General features: G+C 37.9%; 1 protein-coding gene across 1 annotated transcript in view; it reads left to right on the forward strand.

The window, feature by feature from the left end:
- Nucleotides 1–25,127, forward strand: part of nAChRalpha6 (nicotinic acetylcholine receptor alpha6) — a 269,347-nt gene that overhangs the window by 63,496 nt on the left and 180,724 nt on the right. Inside the window, exons 3-4 of the mRNA XM_076619170.1 lie at nucleotides 9,740–9,879; nucleotides 20,691–20,735. Coding sequence (XP_076475285.1) covers nucleotides 9,740–9,879; nucleotides 20,691–20,735 — 185 coding nt within the window. The remainder of the gene's footprint in view (nucleotides 1–9,739; nucleotides 9,880–20,690; nucleotides 20,736–25,127) is intronic.

Consider the following 25,127-nt stretch of genomic DNA (forward strand, 5'->3'; position numbering starts at 1 on the left):
TAAGTACATTTAATTATGCAGCTCGGTAACAACGCTTGTAAGTCAAGTTACAGACTACACGGTCCAGCGAGTAGGGTGTAAACGAGATTTCTAATTTCGGCTAGTTCACTGCTCTAATCGATCGATTCTTTGAGACTATCGACCTTTTGTAATATTTAACGAGTCTATTATTTAATCGATTATATCGATCTCTATGTATGGAAATATATAGGTTTTGTTATAGAGAAGTCTAAGAGCCCAGAATTTCGTTTTAAGCGCAACGAGAATCAAAACGATTAGAAAATGTATAGGATCCATACTATGAACGACTAGCCAATATATTTAATTAATTTCTTCCTACTTTCACTTACGATTTTGTAATCTCTAAATCGCAAATGCTATCCTACCGTGTAGATCAGTTCCTTGTGCTTCGCTATCGCTTGAACTTCCAAAACTCGCAGAATTTAAGAGCACGTTAAGCATACGAGTAGCACGGACTTTGAAACGCGCACTTCGGAGAAATGCATAACTGAATGATAACATCGCGAAGCTACCGGAACAGCAAACAACATCAGATATACGCGATTCGCGTATAGTCTTACGTAAACAGAATCATACGAATGTATCAGTGTGTGCAAGTTTCGCGTATTTGCCGACTATAACGGTTTTGTGTTTGTTAGCAGACCCAGAGACTGCGCCTAATCCTTTAGGTGTCCCGATTGGCCTGGTCCATGTTCCCCAACAGGAGATCGCGTTCTGCACGTTGTTAAAGCCGCACAACGTTTCTGCAATAATAATTTTCAGCGATGCTTCGTGCCGCGAGCGAAATGTAAGCCACGCGACGGAGAGGTAGACTTGGCCGTTGGCAATTCATTGCCAATGAACAATAGCGGTATCTATTCTATGAATAGCTTAGTGCGATACAGGAGCTTTAGCAAATTATTGCCTGCTTTGTTTCTGGAGAAACGGGCAATGCGGTCAGATTGTTTTCAAGAACTATTAGGATGGTGCATATAATCGAATTTTCGCAATCCAGTCTCAGGTATATAAATTTGACGAACCAATACCGCTCGTAAAATTTTGCCTCGTTGTCGCTTCCTATGTAATAATAATTCGAGTAATAATACATATACGTATATATATACCGATGCAAATAATTTGTTATATGATTTAGTAAATTTCCTTGTTCTCTACGATCGTCAAATTATAAACTATAATAAATGTACAAGCATCTTTGAACAAAACTAAATTCCTTCGTAATAGATCGATAGAGTCTTTGGAAATTCTATAAGCCGCGAGAGGATAGTCCTGTGGAGAGTACTTTTGCTGCTTTCTGTAACGCTATCAATAGCGCATCTACATTGTAACGTAACTGATAATAGCATGCTACTAATACGAGTGCAAAACTTTAAACCAAATTTCGTGGCGAAGACAGTTTCATACTGAAACCCTGATGCGAACTTCTCTAGGATTCAGAATTAGGTCTCACTACAGTCAATTTACTGCAGTCTGTAGTTTATGCTGGCTATATTAGCTCGATAGACAAGATAACAGGAATAGTATATCCGAGTTAAGCTACTGAAACCGCATGACTCGTGGATCATCAGCTTATGAATGCAATTTCATCAAGCACAGGTGTCAACCTGCACGTGTCTGCGTTGATGCAACCCGATGGACCAATTAGCGTTTCTATTTACCAAGATCGTCATTCATAATGAAGATCTTCCGTCCCAATCACGCGTATTAATGGCGTTCCTCATTGGCGTCGAAGGCGAATTAATCGAGACACGTACCTAATACTTGCGGTAAAATCTAATATTTTCTATTATTGTATCGTACAGCAGTAGTAGGTTCTTCCGTAAATAATAAAGTTTCTCTGAGAGTTGAATTTAGAAATGGTGAAAATGTCCAAACGACTAGAACTCTGCCCTTGATGATTATTCTTGCTTTATTTATCCATAATTTTCGTAAGAAGATTAAAAGCGCATTCATTATAGACTATAAACACGCTTTACGAACGTACCACGTGCATTATAAAAAAATAAGCAATATATGCAATAATAATTCCTTCGTATAGTTGTAAAGTCTTTTTTTGCACCTTTTGCATGTACGGTATAGAAAGATTAGTCTCTTTATTTTAATTTATTATTATACAAAGTTGCTTTTATTAGGGACGGAATTTATGACACTACTATAATAATTAAACGAGGAACGGATAACGCGATGCTTTATCATATTTTTTAAAGTATCGTTTATTATTAGTCCTCGTACATAAACGATAGAATACAGGAACTGGTAAGTTTACGAAGCGTTCGTCCACGATAAGCAGGTGTTCGTGATCCGTTACATTGTACGCTCGCTCGAGCACGTATATGCGTGCAGGCGCGTATGTAATGCCCACGCGTGAAAATTACGTGGGCGATCTGACGTTCTCACGCTCACAGAAACAGACGACGTAAGTACGTGTCGTTGCTTTCCTCTCTTGCACCAGGATCCTTTGACGACAACATCGTTGTCAGCTTTACACAATCTTAACAATTGCTTTTTCATTTGAGAGGAAATATTTTTGGCAGTTTCTTTGCCTTTCAGTTTATCGCCTTTCCTTACATGGTCTTTCCTAAAATCTTCCCTCTCTTCAAACATGATCTTACAAATGGCATTAAGAGATTCCTCTAATGACAATAACGATATTTATGTGAATAACGTAAATTCTTTACATATATCTATTCGCATTATACTGTTCGAACTATTTAGCATGTCAAGGAGTGATGGTTCACGTTGTTTATCAAGAGATATCTTTGAAAGATCCCATGACTTCTTGCGTTACGTTTCTTTGTACCGTAATATTTTTGTCATAAGAATGTTTCTATCGAATTTGGTGAGAATGCTAGGAAAAATCGTCGGTATTATTTATAAAAAATATTTATTTATCGTGTAGGTCTTGAAATAACTTTCGCTATCATTTACAAAGCACGGAATAGTACGATCTTCCAAAAATTGTAAGCCATATTATATACGTAGATTTCCCAGAACAATTTCGTTTCGCGAGCGATCCATAAATTCCAACACCGTCTGCCATTGTTCCCAGGCTGGTCTCGGTTTTGGTTTACTTTCACGAAGAACTATCAGCCTTTCAGTCAGGCCTCAGACCACGATTTACGGTCCGCTCTGTAGATAAACGTCGCGCGTGCGAATATTCGGAAGGGTGCGATTGTGCTTTTATACGGAGAGCGCCATTCACGCTGCTGGTTCCCGCAGGCTCCGCCAACGAAGAACGTTGACGTCGAAGGTGCGAAAAAGAGACCAACCAGCCATTCACTCTGACACCCGTTAACACACATATTTCGTCAAAGGGTAGCGTCTCGTAATCAGTCTCTAAGCGACATTCCTGCCTCTTTTCTATTTATCTTTTCTCTCCTTCTCCCTCTATGTACCACGTTTTCTTTCTCCCTTACGCTCGTTCGTTCCTTCTCTCTCCGTCTGGGTTCTTTGTTCCCTCGATGTACCCTTCCAGCGACTTTTTCAACCCCTCGCAAAGTCATTTTCATTAATCTAAATCGACATTGATAATGTTCGTCTGAATGAAGCTATCGCGATCCCTTTTCAGTCGGCCTTTGTGGCTAACTATTAAAAGGCTCATCTACCGTCTGGTTAACAGTGACGGGTATTTGCGGATCTGGTCGCGGACAGAATTGTCACGAACGATTATTTGTGTTTCGTGGCATCGAGTTTTTAGGACTGGTGCGACGATGAATATCTTTAGATCGAAAGTTTTTTATTTAGTACGCGATTGTCGTTTCACATTACTTTTGTGGTATTAGTGACTGAACAAGAAAAGTCGAACTACTGGAGTGTTAAAATTATTTGATTTATTATTGAAATTTGTGGAATGTTATTGTTTCATTCGTCGACTCGAAGAGTACCTCTAATAATAAGTATGCGGATTATACGTTGGTCAGAATGTTTGAAAAACTTTATGTTCAAGGATTTGGAGGTTTATTATTTCGTTACTAGCGTAAACATCGCAACGTTTGGAACGTCGCGTCGCGTCTGTTGAAAATAGCGAACGTTAATTCGCTCGAGATTCGTCTTGGGTACTGAAATAAAATTTTTAAAACAGTAAAGCAATTCAATTACTTCCATTTGCGGAAGATTGAGAGACTTTCAATAGAAAGAAGCCAGCTTTCCGGCAAACTCAGCCATTTCGTTTAAGATTCTCGCTGATTGGAACAGGTAAAATTCCATCTGACATCTGAAATATGAGAACTACACCGATCGATAGTTTCTCCGAGTCTAGATCTTTCTTTTTAATCGACATTAGTCAAACATCCTCTGAATTCCGAAGAGTCAGAAATACATATGTCGTTCTATACTTTTTCGCAATTACTAACTTTCTCCATATTTGCGCAGTATAAAAATGAAAAAGAAGATTTGACCACTGCTTTCAAACTTACCTTTTTCAGATCACTATCGAATATACAGGGTGGTTGGTAACTGTTGGTACAAGCGGAAAGGGAGTGATTCTACGCTGAAAAAGAAGTCGAAAATACAGAATAAAAATTTTTTTTTAAATTTTTCCATCGAGACAAAGATCTACAGTGAGATCCGTTAGAACGTACCGCACGCGTACCGAGCGAAAAGTCAAAGTCGATTTTCTCGAAAACAAAGCCTCAAACGAAAAATTTTTATTCTATATTTTCGACTTCTTTTTTCGCGTAGAATCACCCCCTTTATGCTTGTACCACCAGTTACCAACCACCCTGTATAACAATTTTCGATCTTTTATACATATAGAGGAACTCCGTTCCACTCGTCGATAATACAACAACCGGCGGCGTCTACTGCATCGGTCTTTAATTCGCGTATTATTTGTTATCGTTCGGTCTGACAACGCACGTAAATCAAGATGCTTCTGGAAAAGCAGCCTGTTCTACTTTCATGTTATTCGCAGCTCATCAATTATAGCTACATATCGTCTTTCGGCTGAAATATGGTTATTGCGCAAGTTCCTGCTTCTGGTCGGCCCGTCTAGGGTTTAGGGCGTGCTTTGAATCGAACTAATCTCGAGAGAAGGATCGTTTAGAGAGAGAGTGACCTAGAATCAATCGATCGTATCACCTTTATTTATAGCTACACTTTTACCTTGACGGAAAATAAGACTAGCCTGGTATCGTGTGCATATACAGAATGCATGGATCTTGCAAAGCACGAGCATGGTTACTAATTTAGTTGGGCTTTTCAAAAATGATCGATCGATTTCCAAGGTTTCGGTAGTTTCGGATCGATACAGCTAGAAAATAACAGGATTTATGTATATTCGACTAGTTCTTGATGTTTACCAGCGACAGGTATCGAATTCGTAGCACGTGTTTCTCTCGTTGTATTACAAAGGTGATTAATCAGTGCAATGCAATATGTCGCTACTATATAAACTTCAGTTCAACACTGGATCAATAGCACATAATACATTTGCCTAATCTGATTAACGATGACATTGATTTCGTTCGAACGATGAAATTTCACTTCAACGTGCCCGCATTGGCCTAATTAATTCCGACAAGAGGAATGTAACGTAATAGGGTACGTTGTTTCTTTTGCTTCTAGTTCGCGGTGTGCAACCGTTTGACCAATACATGGTAGACCGTGAATTTCCTTTATGCTTAAGAAACGTTAATCGAGTTCGTAAATTTGCTCTCTAAAATATGTATCGACGATAAAATGAAATAAAGTATAGCGTACGTTTGAATGCATTAAACAATCGAAAATAAAGGAAGTTTATAGCGTAACAAAGTATACAGATCTTTTTAGGACTACAAGTTTAATGGAGCGTAGGTATGTCGTTTCGCAATGAAGCAAAATGACTGAAAGATCATGGTAGAAACTTTGTGTTGTAATTTTGTAAATTCGGCTCACCGGTGCTAAATCTTGAAATCAACATTTCTCTTTATAATTCATCATGTCTTTTTACCACAATTTGTTATCGACGGTTTATGAAATTTATTAAAATTGCTGAATTTTCTATTATACAATTTAGGAATTATTTCGTGCGTTTGGACAGATTGAAGTATATAAGCCATAACTTGTGACTGTATGCCACAATTGAATAAAGAAAGAAGGCATATAACGTCAGTTATAAAATATAAGGTCTCTCATTCACGAAGTACCGAGTTACCGAAAAAGAATAGCATTTTCCTGTTCAATGAATTCTTTCACACATAACGCGTTCCATTTAAAGCATTCGTTTCCACAAAATGAACGAATAAGTTATTGTAAGCGACACTTGCGTATTTTTCATAATACATTTTTCGTATTCGAAATACTTTCTTGAAAATATCGCGGAATTAAATTTACTTTATAAAGGCAAAAAAAGATAACTGCTGTATTCTGAATAATAATAAACTTTGACATAAAATATTTTTATTCTGTATTGTATTATACTTTTATCGATTATATTTAAAAGTTAAAAGTACAATGCTGATATATATATATATATAAATGTACTATGATGGTAGAATCTTTGATTTATTATAATAATTATTATTAGGATAAGTACGATTCAATAAATCGTATAATTGTGACGAATTATTCTATTTCACGCGAAAATAATAGCCTTTCTTCGTTGTTTTTTGAATATATCCCAATTACGTCTTTCAAGTACGTTACGGAAAAAATTTCATTGAACATTATCGAATAGTTTACAGTGTAAACATATACATATATGTAAACTTTACACAATCGTTCTACGCACTATGAAGTGCTCTTAGTACGGAAAGTTGTTATTTCACAGGTATTTTATAGTATTGGATAGTTTTTATTGGATTTTTGCATGCGAAAAACATTGGAAATTCACGTTCTGCGAAAGAATCAACGAAGCGATGGTCACTGTACAAGTACATCATAATGAAAAAAAATTGTAGCATGATTGATAAAATGGAAGTTGGAACAGTTGAATCCTACACGAAAGTTCGAAAACTCGACAACAACGAGAATACCAGAATGCCAATGTGGTTGTGGAAGCGAATCGAGAGAAATCGATATATCGGTGCGAAAGTTAGATGGGGCGAAATAAAATTAAGATAGATGTGTCTGAAAGAAAAAGTAAAACGCGGTAGGAAATTAAATTTGTGTGGATATAATGGTTTCTTCGAAATTATTTTCCTTACTTCTTATGAAATACAGTAGTTTCGACTCTCTGTGTCCAGTGAAGAGATGAAATATATCGCATAAATAAGGGAGAGAGAGAGAGAGAGGGAGAGAGTCTTAATTTCAATGAAACATCTCAAGTACCTACGAAAATTGATAGGAAACTTTTTCTATAACTTGTTGCTGCTTAATGAAAGTATCCTTGATTCTTCTACAAATTTATAATATCCACATATATTTGGTACAGTTCTGGTAGCGTTGAGTTCTCGCACACGAACTGCCAACCTTGGAACCGGGCTCGGTACCGCGGCCGAATGCGAAATGCAACAGGATTGTGTCTAGAGGGAGAATAATGGTTGTAGTCGAAGCCGAATTCGACGCACGTGCACCCATTAAAGACAGACCAAAATATTGCGGGGTTACGACAGATGCACTTGCTCGTGAACTACCCCCTGCTACGTCCGACAACACCGAGAATTCAATACTCCTCTCGCTTTTTGTTCCTTTTACCTTCCTTTCTTTCTCCACCTCCATCGCCATTTCCTCCTCCCTGTTCTTTGTCCGGCGTCTTCTTTTTGTCTTCTCCGGCATATTCAGAGCCCCTCTGTTGTGCCTCGATGTGCTCGCTTGATCGTAACCATTGACGTTAGCGTTTTGTGTGAGAATTACTCGCCTTTCGTTTTCTTCTTCTTCTAGCCAGGATACATGTTGCGGTATTTCGCTTGTGGGCAACTTTGTTAAAGATATTTACATATTTAGCAGTTTATACGAAATCAATCGAACAGGATTATAATTTATTTCATAATTGTCTGTTTCATAATTTAGTGAATCACTATAAATTCATCTTCCGCAAAATTGTTTATTTCAATTAGTCATCATCAATTCTTATCAATTAGAATTATAAGTAATGAAATTAACGTGCAACAATATCGTAGAGAATAATTTCAGTTGCTTTCAATTTGTACGATAGAATCTGTTATGTGATTGGAATGGTCAGTGTTAGGCTGATTAGTTTCTCGATATTTCAATCCAAATACCCGCGTCGAAATATTTCTGTTTATATTCGACGAGTCAATAGCGTGATGACAACACGTTTGCACCAATCATCATTAAGAGCAACATGAAAGAGTTGTGTCTCGAGCATTCTCGTACCTTCTCGACATCGACTAACGCGTCTCTTTCTTGTTCCGAGATCACTGCTTCCTGTTTTTCTGTCGCGTGATTTTCCACTTGCAGGTAAGTATTTAGCCATTTGTAGCTGACTCTCTGTTAACAACTAGTGTGTTTTTAATCTGCGGATATTATTCGTACAACCAGTGCATGATATTGATCGAATTGCCACAGTACAACGAAACGTTGATTATAACGAAACCAGTGGCTTTACAATTAGAGCACTCACAGATCACAATTTATTTTTCCTTTCGTTTTTAGCGATGCATATAGCGTTCAGATGGATAACCTGAACGTGAGATATACAACTTTCTCTATAACAGTAAACTATTTCATTGATAGCATGTTATGGACACATTAAAAAACATTAAAATATGAGGCGAAGATATTTCCATACATTTTCAATGTTAATGGTAATAATTAAATTTTGCTTTTTTTAACGGCGATAACTTCATTCATGATACTATATAAATGATAGACTAACGTGTAATCTATGGTAAATTCTAACATTTTATGAGTCTAGTTTAAATAGTAGGTGGATAAAGAAAAGGGCTACAGGGGCCGTAATTATGAACATGAATTCTAAACACAGACTCGAGTGATTAAAAATTCGCGTAGTTTCAATTCGTTGCGAACAGAATGTGTACTAAGCTTAGCAGGTTTGCCAAGGGATTATAGTGGCTTACTCGCAATCGTTGCTGTGTAATATATCGAATCCGTACTCGCAACACGATCCACGATGCTCGCCGGGTTGAAACGAATTTTCGAGCAAACTATCGCTGAAAACGGAATTTTATGCAGCAACAGAAGTTAATAACGAACTCGCGTATGATTAATTTAAAAAAAGCGGTGTATGTCCAAGAAATATATCTACGTATTTATGTATGTAGTCCCGAGATGTTCCCGCTTAAGATTTTAATGGATGTACGGATTTAATATACCCGATAATAGGAGAGTACGAATATCATGCTACATGTCACAATTATGCTCTATGGCACGAAACTCCTCATTGATGATTTGGGGAATTTAAAATGCAATAATTTTTAAATGGTCCGCGGAACTTTAATATTTCCCTCCTCATTTAGTAAATTGCATTTAATTCTTTTAATTAGAAAAAATATAGCTTGCAAACTAGGCATCGTCGTTAATTATTTTGTTTTTAATTAATTCACCGAGAATTTTCTCAAAAAATTGTAATGGAAAATGCAGAGAAATCTGATAAAAATGAGAAGCTTTTTCGCTCGCGTCGACTGTCCCGCGAATATCTTGTCTCGAGTCGCGTGTTCGGCATAACAAAAATGTTTAAGATCATCATTTTCACTTCCTATGGAAACTACAACTCTCGCGATGAGCCGCGACAATATTCAAATTTATGGCAGCTACTGGCGAGTTGTATTAGCACTGTGGAATGTTTCACTTGGATTCAGACAAGTTGTTTTTGTTGCAGAGAGCCTGTGCGGACGTCACGAGAAACGTCTGTTGAACGAGCTGCTGTCATCATACAACACACTGGAGCGGCCCGTTGCCAATGAGAGCGAGCCTCTCGAAGTGAGATTTGGCATCACGCTGCAGCAGATCATAGACGTGGTAAGTTATTCCCCTGACGCGACGGCTCCAACGTCGTTAATCATTCGCTGTAGCACGTCAACGATTTATAAAGAACTAAACTGCCGGAGTTCTTTCGAACGAACTACGAGCTTTCTAATTTTTAAATCGGACAACATCGCAAAATGTTTGCTACTAAATCTCCAAAATCAAAACTAATAAAGTCTGTAAAAAGAAGAAAAAAGTAAAAAAAGAAAAAGGCGAATAGATCGACAACTCTTCCTTGTCGTCAGACTTAACTGCATTAAGCGCTATCGACCATGTTACTTTTCGTTCAAATACCTCCTTTAACAATTGAACCGGTTAAAAGCCATCATAGCCAGAACGATTTGATATTCTGCTTTCTAATTTGATCCGCGTGTAATCGCATTTATATTAAGGGAATTACCAGTCGAGCACATTTCGCTAGGTTTTCTTCCTTTCTTAAGGAAATCGCATTAGAGAGGATTTACGACGGGAGCATTTTCGCTTCCATTGGCGGCAAACTGCACAATGGCTAGTAGTTCGCATATGCGCGCATGCTATACGTTTACGTATATACCGTTCCATCGATGGAACTTCCTTACGAAAGATTTCCATTATAACCCGCTGCTTTCTTTCGCTATATATGAGAAGTTACCTGAATCCTATACGAATACCATCTGTTACCGTTCGATCCGATTTCTTTCTTCGCGCATTCATTGCTCGCTTATCCCTTTTCCTCCGCGCATTTGTCCCACGTGAAAGGAAATATCAGTGACGCGAAGAAGTGGCCACGATGAAGTAACATCGACATTCCAAAAAATAATGGCACAAAAGTGTGACCAAAGTTTCTTCTCCGTCCTCCTTTATTCATCGTTACAATCACACCTTTTAAGAGATTAACAAGCCTTTAAGTTGTTAAAGTTAAGATGGCAACCCTTTAAGACTATCAAAATCTGTAAAATCTTTCCATAAAAGTTGCACAAGTTTCTCAGTCACCAGCCTCTGCTTTTATTTACAAAAAATATATCAAATCATCGTATTCGTTGACTCATTCCCCCGATCGAATACAGTTTCATCACATTACGTGGACAAACAACTAGCAAAAGGAGGAAAAGGCTCGATAATGACGCATCAAATATTCAGTGTCAATGACCACGTAATACTTCCGGGTATTACGTCGACGGAATATTACGAAAGTTACGGTGGCACGGGGTAATTTCCGTGGCTGATGCAGTCTACAGGGCGGCTAGCAATCTTTGCGTGAATTGCAAAGATAAGGAGGCCGAAGATTAGCTGCGCAAGTTTTTGCACGTCAAAATATCGGTCTTATCTAAACGAGACCATGGCTAACAGTCGAGGGTTGGATAGTGTAGCGGTATAGGGGCGGAATGAACGGAGGAAGAGGCAGTGAACGAAGCAGATCGCATTATGTGCTCCATCTTGCCTCGACTGGCCTTGCCTCGGTCATTTACTTACTTTATGCAGCTTTCCTTTCGGCTGCCATCGCACGAAGCATCGCACCGTGCCGTTACACGAATATCTTCAACGTTGATAATCGGAAACGTTAGTACAAACTAGGGAAAATTTTCCTATGTAAAAGCGTAATTGACAGCAATCGTCGCACATTTCCATCGCTTTGAAAGCATTCTCATTGTAATATCTGTTTATACCTGACTGTTTTATTATTCTACGTATCAGATGTTCGAAATAGTTACAGGATATTTGAAGTTCTAACACATTCGCTAGGAACAATTCGTTTGCAGTTTCCTCTTATTTATGTTACGTTACATACTTTCAGCGCTGTTATACCTTTGATCGTGCTATTTATATATAGAATCTTTTATTCGAGTCGAACATCCAAACAACGCTAATTGTTTTACCATTCGAAACTGAAAATCTGGTTGAAAATATATATTATACACGTATTTACAGTATCTAGAACTGTAGGTTAAATTATCTTTAAATATCGTACTATTTTGTATGGAAAGTACCGTGCACGGTAACATACAATTCTGTATATTATTCTGTCCCTCTCTCCGCCCTCTCTCTTTGTAATACTCAATCCGACTAATGTTTCAATGCTATGCGCGGGCATATGAAGCGTAATTACACTCGACAAGCAAATATTTTCCGGTCCATACAATTTCGCGTGGAATAAAGCGCTACCAGCGCTGGGGAATTCCGATATACGACTTACTTGCTATGTAAATGCATGAAACGTAATTATTGCACATGGCAGACAACCGTTCATATTGATGGGAGTTCCTGTGCACATACGGGAGAGCCCCATAAAAAAGGTTAAAATTCTGATGTAAAGTAAAAAACGAGGAAAAGGGAAACGTCGGGTCGCAATTGAATTGAAAGTTACCGCGAACCACGGAAACACGAAAAAATGGAGTCCACGTTGCCAAAGAAAATGTCTTCGTCTCTCAGGGGAAACAATATCTTTTATGCGAAATCCTGCGGTTAAAGTTCACTGAAATCAATTTTTTGTGTTATTACGGCTCCGGTGTATCGTGGATATTAAATTTTTAATCGTTGTTACTTCATGAATATTTGGTCTTTGGCTTCTCTGTACTCGTGCCGGCTCAACCGTAGATTCATCAATTTTTCTTGAACATCATCTTCTCTCTCTCTCTCTTTCTCTCTCTTCAAAGAGCACGATTGCTTTTGAAATGGACCTCGGTTTCATTACGCGAATCGTAACGGATATTCACGGAAATATTTTTATTTTCATAACCCGTTCCTCCGAGTGGTAAAACAGATTCGATTTTTTCGCTTATTTGAAGGGAACGTTTACCTCGAACGCGAATGGAACGTATTATTATTCGGGATATTAAGTTAAATCGGACGTGAAATAAATCGATCGTATGTACATATAAGTGATCGGAGAAATTAGAGATGACATTTTGAAGGGAAGAATGCAAATTGAGAACTTTCGTCTGAGTTTGTATTTATCTTCCAAATAGAACCATACGAATAAAAATGGATAAAGCGAGCAAGAAGTATCTACGTCAATATCAACTTTGGCGGACCTGTTTTTGCAAAATGTTAGATAAATACGGGAATCGTTAAAATTTGATTATCACTATTAATTTAGTTTTTAGTCATACCACTCGTACTCTATTATTACTGAAACTATTAAAATTATGTTTCAATGACTGAAAATTAAACGAACAACAAACATCATCGTTCGTGACCATTCGTTGGGAAAACGAATTCGTAAAAACAGAGCTCCCTTTTATCCTTCCACTATATCGATAGTCCGGAAGCGTTTTAATTGGATATTTCGAGACAGAACTGAATTCAGCCAGGCAAACCGTACGTTCTGGCCGGAAATCCAGTTGGACCAAAACGGAATTCGTGACCAAAACAGATGGCGTGTGATCGTGAACAGGTTAGTACACAGAATTTCCATTCGTGTTCTGTTGATACACCGACGTTTATATGTATTCTGTTTTGCAAAGTGCAGCAGGCTGGGAAAAGTTCTGCACTGCGATAGTGCTGCAAGATGACGATTCTATTCGGTGCACACGAGGATACGTGCTGTACGTTTTGATAGCACCTCACAAAAAAAAAGACAAATTTTTTTCGTTTAGTTCGATATAACATTGCTTAGAACGCTTCCAGAGAATAAATTCTACGCAATAATTGTTTTTGCAATTGTTTTGGTGCGCTCTGCTTAGCTCCTAGTTTTTGTATCCCAACCGTTTAAGCTGTCGTATCTGTTTCTATATCATCCTTGTGTCATCTTGATCATTGTATGTATGTATTTCGAATTTCGAAGATTCTAACAGCGATGCTCCGCTGGCTTCGACAGTGTTCCGCTGCTCGAGGGCTTAGCCCTCTGAATTATCAAAGTTGTCAACGGCGGCTGGTAATCGCTTTTCCTTTCGCATATTAATATACGTATATTATGTACGAAATTTTGTTAAGTTAACTTAAAATTTTATAGTAAATTCTTGTTTAGGAATAGTCGCCTCACGTCCGCGATTATTTCAAATCGCATCTGCCCTGACGTAGCGTGGACGCCTTCGACGCTACGTTCTAAACAAATATTCAATATATTTAAAAAATAACAGAACGTTGTTTTATAACTATTGGGTAAAAGAAGAACGATAATGAAAGTACACATCGATGACGAACGGTAAATTAGTTCTTGCTGCGAGATATCGTTATCGATAAAAATGAAAACGGTAAATTTCGTTTCGATGGTAGTGTCGTTTGACCATGAACTCTGTATTTATGATGGGCATAATGGAAATTGCGTGGCGTCATGTTTCCTCTTTCGTTCTCCAGTGGCGCGCTGTCAGCTCTTCGCAATGTATCGTGGCGTCCTGCTGATTTTCAGTTTCCCTTCGCGTTCTTCGTCTGCTCCCGTTCGTGCAAGCTTGTTCAAAGGCGCGTCCACAGCAGCGCAAAGTGACGAGATGCTTTTTCATCAGCGTCGCAATTATAAAATGGTAAAGCAAGCTCATCTTATTACTCGGCCTTCGCCATTTCACGTTGCAAGTTGTACGTGGGTCGGAATAAAGGTACTGATCAGTGAAATTTCGCCTCGACACGACCTTATTTTCTGCTTTTGTCGTCTTCGCTTTCCTTATCTTCCTCTCGTCTCTTTCCTATTCTGCCTTTTCTAAAGTTTCTGATTAATTTTTCCACTTCATACGCGTGCCGCGATTTCAATTCGGAAAGTTCGACGTTCGACGACTAATATACGGAATATATTAATAAAATGTGTTTCGACCTCATTCTCGATCGCGCCTCGTGAAATTCAATAAATTAAATTTATCATGAGAATATCGAATATTGTCACTCTACGCAAACAAAGTTTTATACAATCTGTCATACTTTTGTAGATGCGATGATTTAAATGTAATTAATATTTGGCTGTTATTTAAAAAAACTTCAAAGTTGTTAGAAACGAAACATCAAATTATTTTCTGATAATTGTATCGCATGCTGTATAAATTATCTTCCTCATGTTAACGCTAATCGTAACTGATTGTAATTGTAATGAAATGAAAATCGAAAGCTGTTGACTGTGATATCTAAAAATAATAGGTAACGGAGAAAATTGGTGAACTCTTATTGTGCGAACTTCAATTGTACAAACTGTTCGTCCCCTGACATGTTCGGATAAATGGAATTTTACCGTGCTGCAATTATCGTTTGATCAGTAGGATGTTTCTATCACATAAACATTTAATAGAAAGTTAACTGTTATTTGATGTTTCCTGTCATCTTTCTTGCCTGCTTATTCAATCTGACGTTTTACACGTAAAAACAACGCGTTCCAAACAGCTTCGTGCATTAAAGCAAGAGATATTTCTAAATGGAGCAAAATACATCCCATTACTCAGCCTGTTTCCCCTTCCCACCCGGTTTCCTTAAGTCGCGTTACTCAAGCTGCTTCGAGTTTTTACCCTTCCTTCCTTCCTTCCTTCCTTTCCACCCCTTGTGCCTTCTGAACGATCGTTGCAAAGAAAATTGCAAACTGCTCACGTTCCCGTATTTTTTATTTATTCAACCGGAACGCGTTTCATATTTTCGCTTCCGCGAGTTGAACGATTTTTTTGGTCGTTGATTATTTTTCGGTCGCTAGGGAACGCTATTTTTTCTGACAAGCTTCAGCCACTGAATCTGTTTTTCCCTTTCAAATCGCCACGTTTGACCATTTCTGCAAATCATTTTTCAACCTGCACTTGAACGAAAAACCGTGAAACAACGCCTCTCCTTCGTTGAAGAATTTTGATGCTGCCTTTCGTCCTTCGCTCCCGCATTTATATTACGTTTTTCTTGTATTTCAGCAGGAAAATAAAACAAAAGTCTAGAAGATATCTTTCTATCGATTAAAATACAACAATGTAATTTCTTTATAATATAGTCGAATATATGTATGAAGTAAATTTCTAATCGACAGAATTAAACGAAATTAGATAAAGAAATCTAAGAACTTTTGAAAACGAAAAGTAACTGCTGAAAAGTAAAAGTTCCGAAATATATTTCTTAGAAACAAAAGAACCGGTGGTCGTAATTTTTTACGCGAAGATGGTATTGTAAGCTATTACGTTTGTCCATAAACTTTCGTGGTTTTCGCTCTCCGCTTTTCTTCTTTTCTCGGCGTCCGACCAAACGCGTGAGTCACACTACTGGTTGGCTCGCAGCCCATGCATTCAGCCAAACGTATACATGTTGCATACCAAAAAGACCACAAACCACGATCCTTGGTTAACCCTTCGAAACAATCTTCCCATATTTCTTGTCCTATCGTTGTTCTATTCGCAATTCTTCGTTGCAATGTGAAAAGAACGAATACTTGAAATTAGATATAGTGTTGGCTGCTTTCATTTGAATTGTAACATGATCGAATTGATCGTATATTGTGTATTGTTTGCGCGCTGATATTAGAATTCTAGTTTTTTTATTCGCTAAGATAATGCGGCGCTTTACATAGTAAAATAACAAAACTTTCTTACTTTCATCTATTTTTTTCCACGAAAATGTACGAATATAGCACCGATTCGATGGGATCGTCGTTTTGCGTGTGCCGGTAATTTTTATCTTTCTCCGAATAGTACGCAATTTATCGCCTGCAAAGGAGTTAAATTGTTCGAAATGCAACTCTTCAAAGCGTTTATACTGCGCGTACATAAAAGCGAATACGATGAGTTGTATCGCGGCGAATGTTTTTCTCTTCTCTTTTACATCGTGTACGCTGCGCAAAAATTAATCATCGCACAGAACGTGTACCTACTTAGTTTCTCGTTTGAAAAATAGTTACGTTATGCCAGAGTAGCTTATACGGCTCTGTTTTCGGCGAATGCTTTTATCTAATTTTCCACGAGGTTAATTTGCCAAGCTTTTTCAACAAAAGTTACTATTTCGGAATTTACTGTTGCTTTTCTGTGATATCTGTTCTACGAAAACAAACGACGCTGCAGAATTTCCATTTTATTAATTTTGATGTCACATCGAGTGCCTGTTACCACTACGAACATCAATTATTTTAACAATCTTTAAAAGAAGGATTCGAATAGCGTGTTGTACTATATTATCTTGTTTAATAGTTTGCTTTTTTCCCAAAACTATTAAGCGTCAATATTGCATCAACGTAACGTTTGGTTTAAGCAAAGGCAAACTTGGGTTCTGTTTAAAAATATTCCATCAAATTTAGAAAATTTCTGTTTCACCCTACAAGTGCTTAATCCATACGTAGTACGGGCAAGGCGAAAAATTTAATATCGCTAATCTGAGATGCATAAACGCAAACAATCGCAAACATGTCAACGATCTAAAGCTAGTATAGAGTTGTAACGTATGTATATTCGTCTCGTGATCTTCGTTTACAATTACATACAAAAACGTAACAGATGACTGTTGCAACGTTACAAGGCAATATTAATCGAATCTCCTTAGCTCTAACAGAAAGACATTTCCTAGAAAGTATACCAGCCACTCAAATGAAGCGAATCATGCAAAGACGATATATCGTTTGTTGCGAGAAACGTCTAGATGGAAAAGGAATACGAAAAGAACTACGATATTAATGTTGAAAGCGTGATGTCGATTCGAAATATTGCTATTATATATGTAATATCAAAAAAAAGGGGGCTATACGCTTGGTCTATCATATATTTAAGTTCGAGTTTTCTTGGGGTAGTATGTTGTAAATTTAAGGTATAAACTAAGAATCGTAAGAGTGCTGGGGAAGAAAGAAAGAGAGAGAGAGAGTGTGTAAGTAAGAGTCTTGGTGACGTCAAGCTAAATGAGAGAGGGAGTGAGTGCGAGGGTTGAGGTTCAGCATTTTTTGACCTGGGAAGACAGAAGTTGTGAGCCGAGTGTGAGAACGTACGAAGATATTGTAGTCAGTTTTTGCATTGGGTAATTGCCTGTTAATCCTTTCTTGTCCTTACTCTAGACTATGTAGGTACTACATATATAATAAAGAAACTATTAAAAAAAAAAATAAATAAAAAGTAATAAAAATGTACGAAGAAACACACATTTTCAGACTATATTATTAGAGGTAATTTAAAAGCCGCTTTTTGTAGTTTTAATCGGCGTTTAAATGATTTTAAAGATCGACTAGTTTCGAGTCGGACGAATTTACTATTTTCGACTGAAAGCCTCGTGTGTCCCAAATGTAATGTCTCACTACGTTCGAGAGGGAAATTTCAGCGTGAAGGGTTGACCTGTTTGAATCGACCTTCGATTTGTGTCCGCTTTGAAGCGAATACGAGCGCAGATTACGAGGGGGCTATGCGTAGACCGTAACCGAAGGCGTTGTCAACAATTTCGATTAGTTTCGACACCTGCGTCGTAGCCTCCCGTTGTGCACACGGTTCCGTCAAATAGTGACACGACTGTACTCTGTAAACAAATTGTACAAACGTTCCTCGTATTTTACGAATTTCGTGTATCTTTCGAACATTATCTGTCATTCATTTATCTGTGCACTGTTACCTCTATAAGCTATCGCGTTGCTCAAATATAATACATACTAGCTGATTATTTCAATAAGAGTACAAAAATAGTTCTCTGGTAAATACTTTTCAAACGACACAATGATAATGTTAAATACGATGATACGTACGTACATACGATGAAAAGTCAGGAATAAATTATCAAATTAAGTTATAATTCCAACGAACGATGTATTTGCATTATTTAGCGGATTATTATTTCACGGAGATTTAAATATATTAGCGAACGAGTCTCTCTGAAAACCATACATCTTTTGCTAGAAACATTTTCTCGTACAGCAAATAATATACGAATTGTACGAAGTTATCCTGTTAACGAGACTCACTCTGTATATGTATATTCATTCGATTTAAAAGGTTCGATTTTGTTAAACAGCCCAGCCTGATGGTAAAGTAAATTTCCTTCGAATCTCGTAATTGCAAACGCCATTAGGTGTGAAAACGAAATTCGTGTTTGCAGGTTTGACGACAGAAATAATACCGTGAATTAACACGACGAGCAATTCTCCTCTAAAACAGGAATAGCGAGAAAAGACTTGTAATAATCTAATAACCTGTTTGGTTAGCGCAGACATCTCTGGCGTGATTTGTTTCACAATGATTGATTCGATAATTTGATCGCTTATTGATTTCCGATAATTCTCTGGTCTCTTCCACTGCGAAACATATTAAACAACGATTAATCATGGCTGCGACAAGCACGGAATTATTTTCCTAATAAAATGGATATATGTACATATATTATCGATCTACGCAAGTTGAAACTTATTATACGCGCTATTTAGGCCATGAAACAAAATCTTTAAATTCAACGAGCATCAAAATGTTGAACACGCAAAAAATTTTGATTTCGCAATTTTCCTCTGTCGTGTTCTTGATCGGAAAGCTTTATACATCGTCGATAGTTTTAATTTCACTTTCAACCGAACGGAAAATCGACCTTGGACCCGATTCCACGTTGAAATGAAAATCGAGCGCCAATTCGATTTCACTTTTTAATATGTTTGACACGCGCGTAGGTCAAGGTTGCGATTAACAAATATGCCAACGAATTCGGGCAGATGTCTAAACATTCAACGTTAAGCTATCGCGAGATCTCCGCAAAGATTCGTGCTTCAAGAAAATCTGATTATTTTCGAGATTCGTGGTCCCTTGGGACTCGCGTTTAACGCAAATATATGTATCGTTTTATCTCTTTCCAGAGTGTAAATGTACCCTATTAAAATACACTATAAAATTTTCTGACCAATGAAACTTTTAAAATCAATTCTAACCTCGCTTTGAACATGTATAAAATGAAATTAATTTCTGAGACAATGGGCCATGCTCGGTTCGTGTTCGAAAATGAAATAATACGTTCACTTAGCACTCGGGCTATCTGTTAATTACATTCTTCGTCACTTTCTTGCTATTACCGCGTCCTAGCCGAGTTTTATGAGATTAACAGGCTATTTTTATCACGAATAGTTAAACTTAAACCGTTTGATACTTGTTGCGCTGGTCGCGAGCTTTCCTTCTATTCTATGCAGCTTCGGGATGCACACATACATTGACATGCAAATCTAGCTTCTTTTCGTCTCGAATCGAGACACGCCTTTGAGATTTATTTCGTTCGTGGTGATAGTTTTGAAACGTAAATCTTTTGTATAAAGCGTACAATTTTTATATGAAAATTATAAACTTAACCTCTTGTGTAGTTGTTTCCCTTTTCTTATCATTTCGTTTCATTGCTTTATTTTATGTGTAATCGTTCATTTTGCGTTATATAATATATTTATTCGGCAATTAGTTGTGCCATTAAGTAATTCAAGGAAAAGCTCGATATGTATCGGATAGAGATATGAAATTGCAGAAACGAAAGTGTCGCGGTAAGTAGTTTTGGTCAACGACCGGTCAATTCGTTCGACACGATCGTTTACCAAGTGGTTTGCCTGGTTGACAGTATCGTTGAAGTGCACTCGTTTTATAAATCACTTTGAACTTCTGATGATGAGTCTGTGGTAGAGTGCGGTTCCCTGCAGAGCACTCGGGAAACGAACGATCGCGGCAGCAATTTGTGGTTATTGATCCTAGTTTTTGGTGTGAATTTTACAACTTGCGCGTCTCACTCTCATCATTCTCTCTCACGCTCTTCTTTACGCGTATCTTACGGAATTTTTTCTCGCAACAAAGTAATTCTATTATATACATGCGATATACTCGTTCTTTCGTTTCGAGAAAATTGAAAAAGAGATGATCCGTATATCTCAAATTTATAGAACTAATTTTATTTCCTACTTCTATAAAACGATTCGAACACTAAAATTATACTAATTTAATGTTTCTCTTTTGTTTTTTTCTCAGGATGAGAAGAATCAAATATTGACGACGAACGCGTGGCTGAAATTGGTAAGTGGTTAATTAACTATACGTTAACGTCTACAGACCGTATGGGAAAGCACTAGTTTCTAAAGCCTTTACGTAGTTTTCAGCTTAATAAGTAGCTGCTCACTATAGTATTAACTCCTTGGCGTTCGCAGTTTCTTGCATACATATACCGAATAGACAAGAGCGCCAATGAGTTAAAGAACTTTCTTCTAGAACATATTACAGAAGGAATTTCAATCTAAAATCACGTACAGTATCTTCGTTCTAATTTCGTAATTTTTAAGAACCATAAACTTAACAAATATATAAGTATGAAATAGCTGTTTCTAAGTTATTACCAGAGAGACAATTTGTAATAGCTCGTGTCGAGAAACAATTTGACACAAGAGACGCACCGACAAGAGTACCGGTAATGGGGTTTGCGGTAAAAAATGGGAAATTTAAAATGCACTCGCGGTAATATCGTCCTTTTCCTTTCTCCAAACACCGTGGTGCACCGGTTCGCTTACAGGTTTACAGGAAATCAATATACCCGAACTAATACTCGCCTGTCACGGTTGCTATTCTCATTTCCATCGAAGTGGTATAACGTTCCCGTTGAAGAACGCGTTCTATTAGCGGTAATGGTACGTGGTGCGAAAAGAACGACGTTTAAATACCTTGGGCTAATTACTCGCGCAATAAAGAGCATCTTCAGAAACTTTATAACAAACTACGGAGTTTCAGAATAAAAAACAGAGTTTCCTGATAGAGAGTTCGAAAGTCGTTTACAAAATTTACAGATCGATGCTTGTTAGTTTTCGATTTTTATACTTTTTATTCGTGTAAATTATTTCATTAGAAAATACGCTAAAGTATATTTCGATACTCTTTCTTTATATCTTACTCTTAATATAGAGAAAATTCTATGCCTCGAGTTCTGCATTATATTTTATTATTTTCACCGAGATTTTTAATTCTCAAGCATACAGATATTCGTTCGTAACAAATTATTATTTTTGTCCGTGTTCAGGAATAATCAAAGAAATTTATTTTCCATGCGTATTGTAACACGTATGGTGATCAATCACTCGTAATTTTATATGACTTCTGTCAGGAGGATTCGATTGCTCCGGCAAATTGAAATTTCAATTTTGTTAAAATACGAATACGCGCGAGCGAGAGCCGAAGCAACGCGCGTAGAATATCATTTCCATTTTAATAGAACCACAAGTCGGTGCAGCAGACTTGCAAGTTCCTGTTGTAACAGATAGGGAAAAAATGTTGTCGATTGATGGAATCGATTATTCATTTACACTGCATTCGTCAGGCAGACTACCGACGAGGCGGAAACGCAGCTGCGGCCGTCAGTATTAGCTCTTTCCCTATCGAGCGCTTGTCAGAGAATTTTTTGCAATTTCTGCTTAAGGTACGTCTATTGTGTACTACTACAATACTATTGTATTGCTCAATCGTCAATGCAGGAAAATGAAAGACGTGGTCGGTTTCTTCTACTTTATCCTCGAGTTCGGCGGGAAGTACAGTGGCTGAACTTCGTATAGGACGCAAGATGGCAATTATTGCCTCTGCTTATTAAGATTGCGCTTATCCGATAAAAAAGAGAAACAACGTAAAGTAAAAGGAGCGATGGAATATTTAATAGATGTTCGAGACTAACTTTGATCGATACTTGTCAAGTATAAAGGGAAAATTGGAAGTTAGATTGAAAGCTCAGGATAATGAAAATCCACGATAAATTAAGAAATTATCGATAACGATCGACTAAAGTTTGTAATTGCAACGATTGTAACTTTATTATTATCTGAATCAATCGAATCGATCGAATCGTATTTAATTAATGTACAAATTAGCTAAAACTCGGCCATTTCATTCTTAACGACCGAATACAACTCCGTCTAATAATTGATTATTTAATTTCATTAATTTATCAAAGCGTACCACGCGCTTTAAAATGCTCACGTTTCTTCTTGACTTTATTTGTAAAAATATTTATTAATAATTTAATAAACTATTAAAAATATCAGAAATCAACGGATCGATTGAAAGCACAGCTACGCTTCTTTTCCACTTCGACATGACCAAGAAATTTTCAAGACTCTCCGCGTAAAGAGCTCGATCGATCTTCAACGACCAGTGGCGATGATCTATCAAATGAGATCGACAAAATTGATCCCACATGCTACTATCGAGGTACCGGTGATCGAGGAAACAAGAAGGTGCATGCATCACAGTCGATTCAGCCAGTTCGAGTCATCCTTTTCGTGTTTCCTTTCCCGCGTGGCAGCTTCGTGTTTCCCTCGGGTACGAAAGGAACGTCGTACGGGAAAGGAGGTGGTTGGCGGCCACGAGGGGATGGAAAGTAAGATAAAAGGGAACGGCAGCAGGCTGTACACGGCAAAGAGGATTCGAGAAGATCGAGAGAGTAGAATGATGCACTCTTGCGTCTTTCTGCAACTCCGGCTGGATCGAGATGAAAAGCACGGGGAACGTTTTTTGACGTTGCTGTCTGGAATAAAGAAATGGAAACGAAAGGTCCGGGAACGGTAGCCGCGTGCCGGTGACGTTTTGGCTTTCTTGCGCGATACGCGACAACTACACGGGAATTTATTCATAACTCACGGCGCTGCTCTCTCGGGGTTGCACGGTCTATAAATTTCGTGTCATACTCTTCCATACATTTTTTTCTAGAGACAATTGTTCCGTGTTTATTTGACGGGAAGACTAAGGTGCAAGAACACGAAGCTACTGTTAGCTTCCAATTAATATTTGCGTTTAGTGCTCTTGATAACAGATTCCCTTGAGAAATAGACGACGTAGTATTTATTACGCTACTTCTAAGATAGAAAACTGAGTTTGCAGCGACGTAAACGATCGCATCAAATTTAATTTAGTAATTTCCATGCCACGTTCACGCGCGTACAAACGCATTCGTATATCTTGTAATAGGGTTGAAAAAGACTAATGTCAAATTACGAGTGCAAACCAACTATTACCCATTTCCGGCCCATCTGTTATTTTCATCTGGTCCCTAAATCATATCGTGTCGATATCACTCCGTTTCCCGGTTTATAGCTATTTTATTGTTTCTGAAGAATTGATTTCCGGCGGAGGTAAAAAGATTTCCTTCCTACCTTTCCACCGTCAATTCGTCACATCCTCTTTTATCCTCCTTCGCTTCGTCACCTTTTTCCATCCCTCCAACTGCTCTGGAATTCGATTGTATCTCCACTCTTTTTGATCTGTTTTTTGTTTGGCTCCTCGTTGTCGGTAATCGACGGTAAAATCTTCGAGAAGCCATCGAATCTCTTCTCGAGGAAATATCGATCGTCGATCGAGCACTAGAGAAAGACGATTATTTTTCGTTCGATTAATTAGCTCCAAGTTCTTCTTGCCGATTCTTTGCCGCCGTCTATATCTACTCGGAAACATCGATTTTTTAATTCCATCCGTATCCGCTTCCTCGGCAAAAAAAGTAGATATCGGAGAAATGGAAAGATTTAGGAGGATGCAGATTTTTAGGAGAAAAGTCCCAATCGACCAAATGAGATAGTATTTAAAACGAAAGTCACGTTACACCCTAACGCTTTAAATATCGCGAGATTCGAATAATTCGAGACGCGACATAAATATTTCCAAATGTTTAATAATTTTAATCAATGAACTGCATTATGCAATTTTCCCCCAATTCGCAGAAGATACGCAGAATGGCGATGTGAATGCCAATGAAAAATTCTCACGTCCTTGCTATGCCAACATCTGCTAATTGTACCGAAGTTACTCACCTTTGAGAACAACAAGCTTAATAAAGCCCTCGATTCCTTGGTACGGACCATCCGTGCATTAAAATTACATCGTGAAATTCTCGGCTAATGACGAAGTTCCACCGAAGAGTATTATCGTCGCGCGACGTGGACCGCTTTGAGGCGGCCAATCAAAAGTTTCGAACGTATTAAGCCGAATAGAATTTCGAAGCAACCCTTGTGGCTGACACGATTCGCCTAATTTTGCAATCTGTTATAAAATAATCAGCGCAGAGCTGTACAGGCATGGCGCGTCCCTTTCGTTCCGGAAGGCAACCAGTTGCGGAACAGTTCAGGACCTGTTGAAACCGTCCGTAGTAATTCATCCTTGGAAAAGAGCCGCTGAATAGAGCACAGGTTATTTCTGTCCTTTCAGCGAGAAAAGAGCGAGAACTGCACAGTTAAACGAACGAATTGATACGAACTTAATCCAGATCCCTCTCGCGTTGGAATTTATACTAGTCTAAATCTACCGAGAGTCTAAAGTTGTAAACTGGAAATCAGCGAAAGTAACAACGTGCTTGTTTAGGCAACAAATTATTAGAATAGTTTCTGATAAGCGGCAATTACGGTAAAAGGAGCGTTACGAGCATTGTAAGCGGAATTTCAATGA

This window comes from Bombus vancouverensis, chromosome 6 (genome assembly GCF_051014615.1).
Source record: "Bombus vancouverensis nearcticus chromosome 6, iyBomVanc1_principal, whole genome shotgun sequence".
NCBI lineage: Eukaryota > Metazoa > Arthropoda > Insecta > Hymenoptera > Apidae > Bombus > Bombus vancouverensis.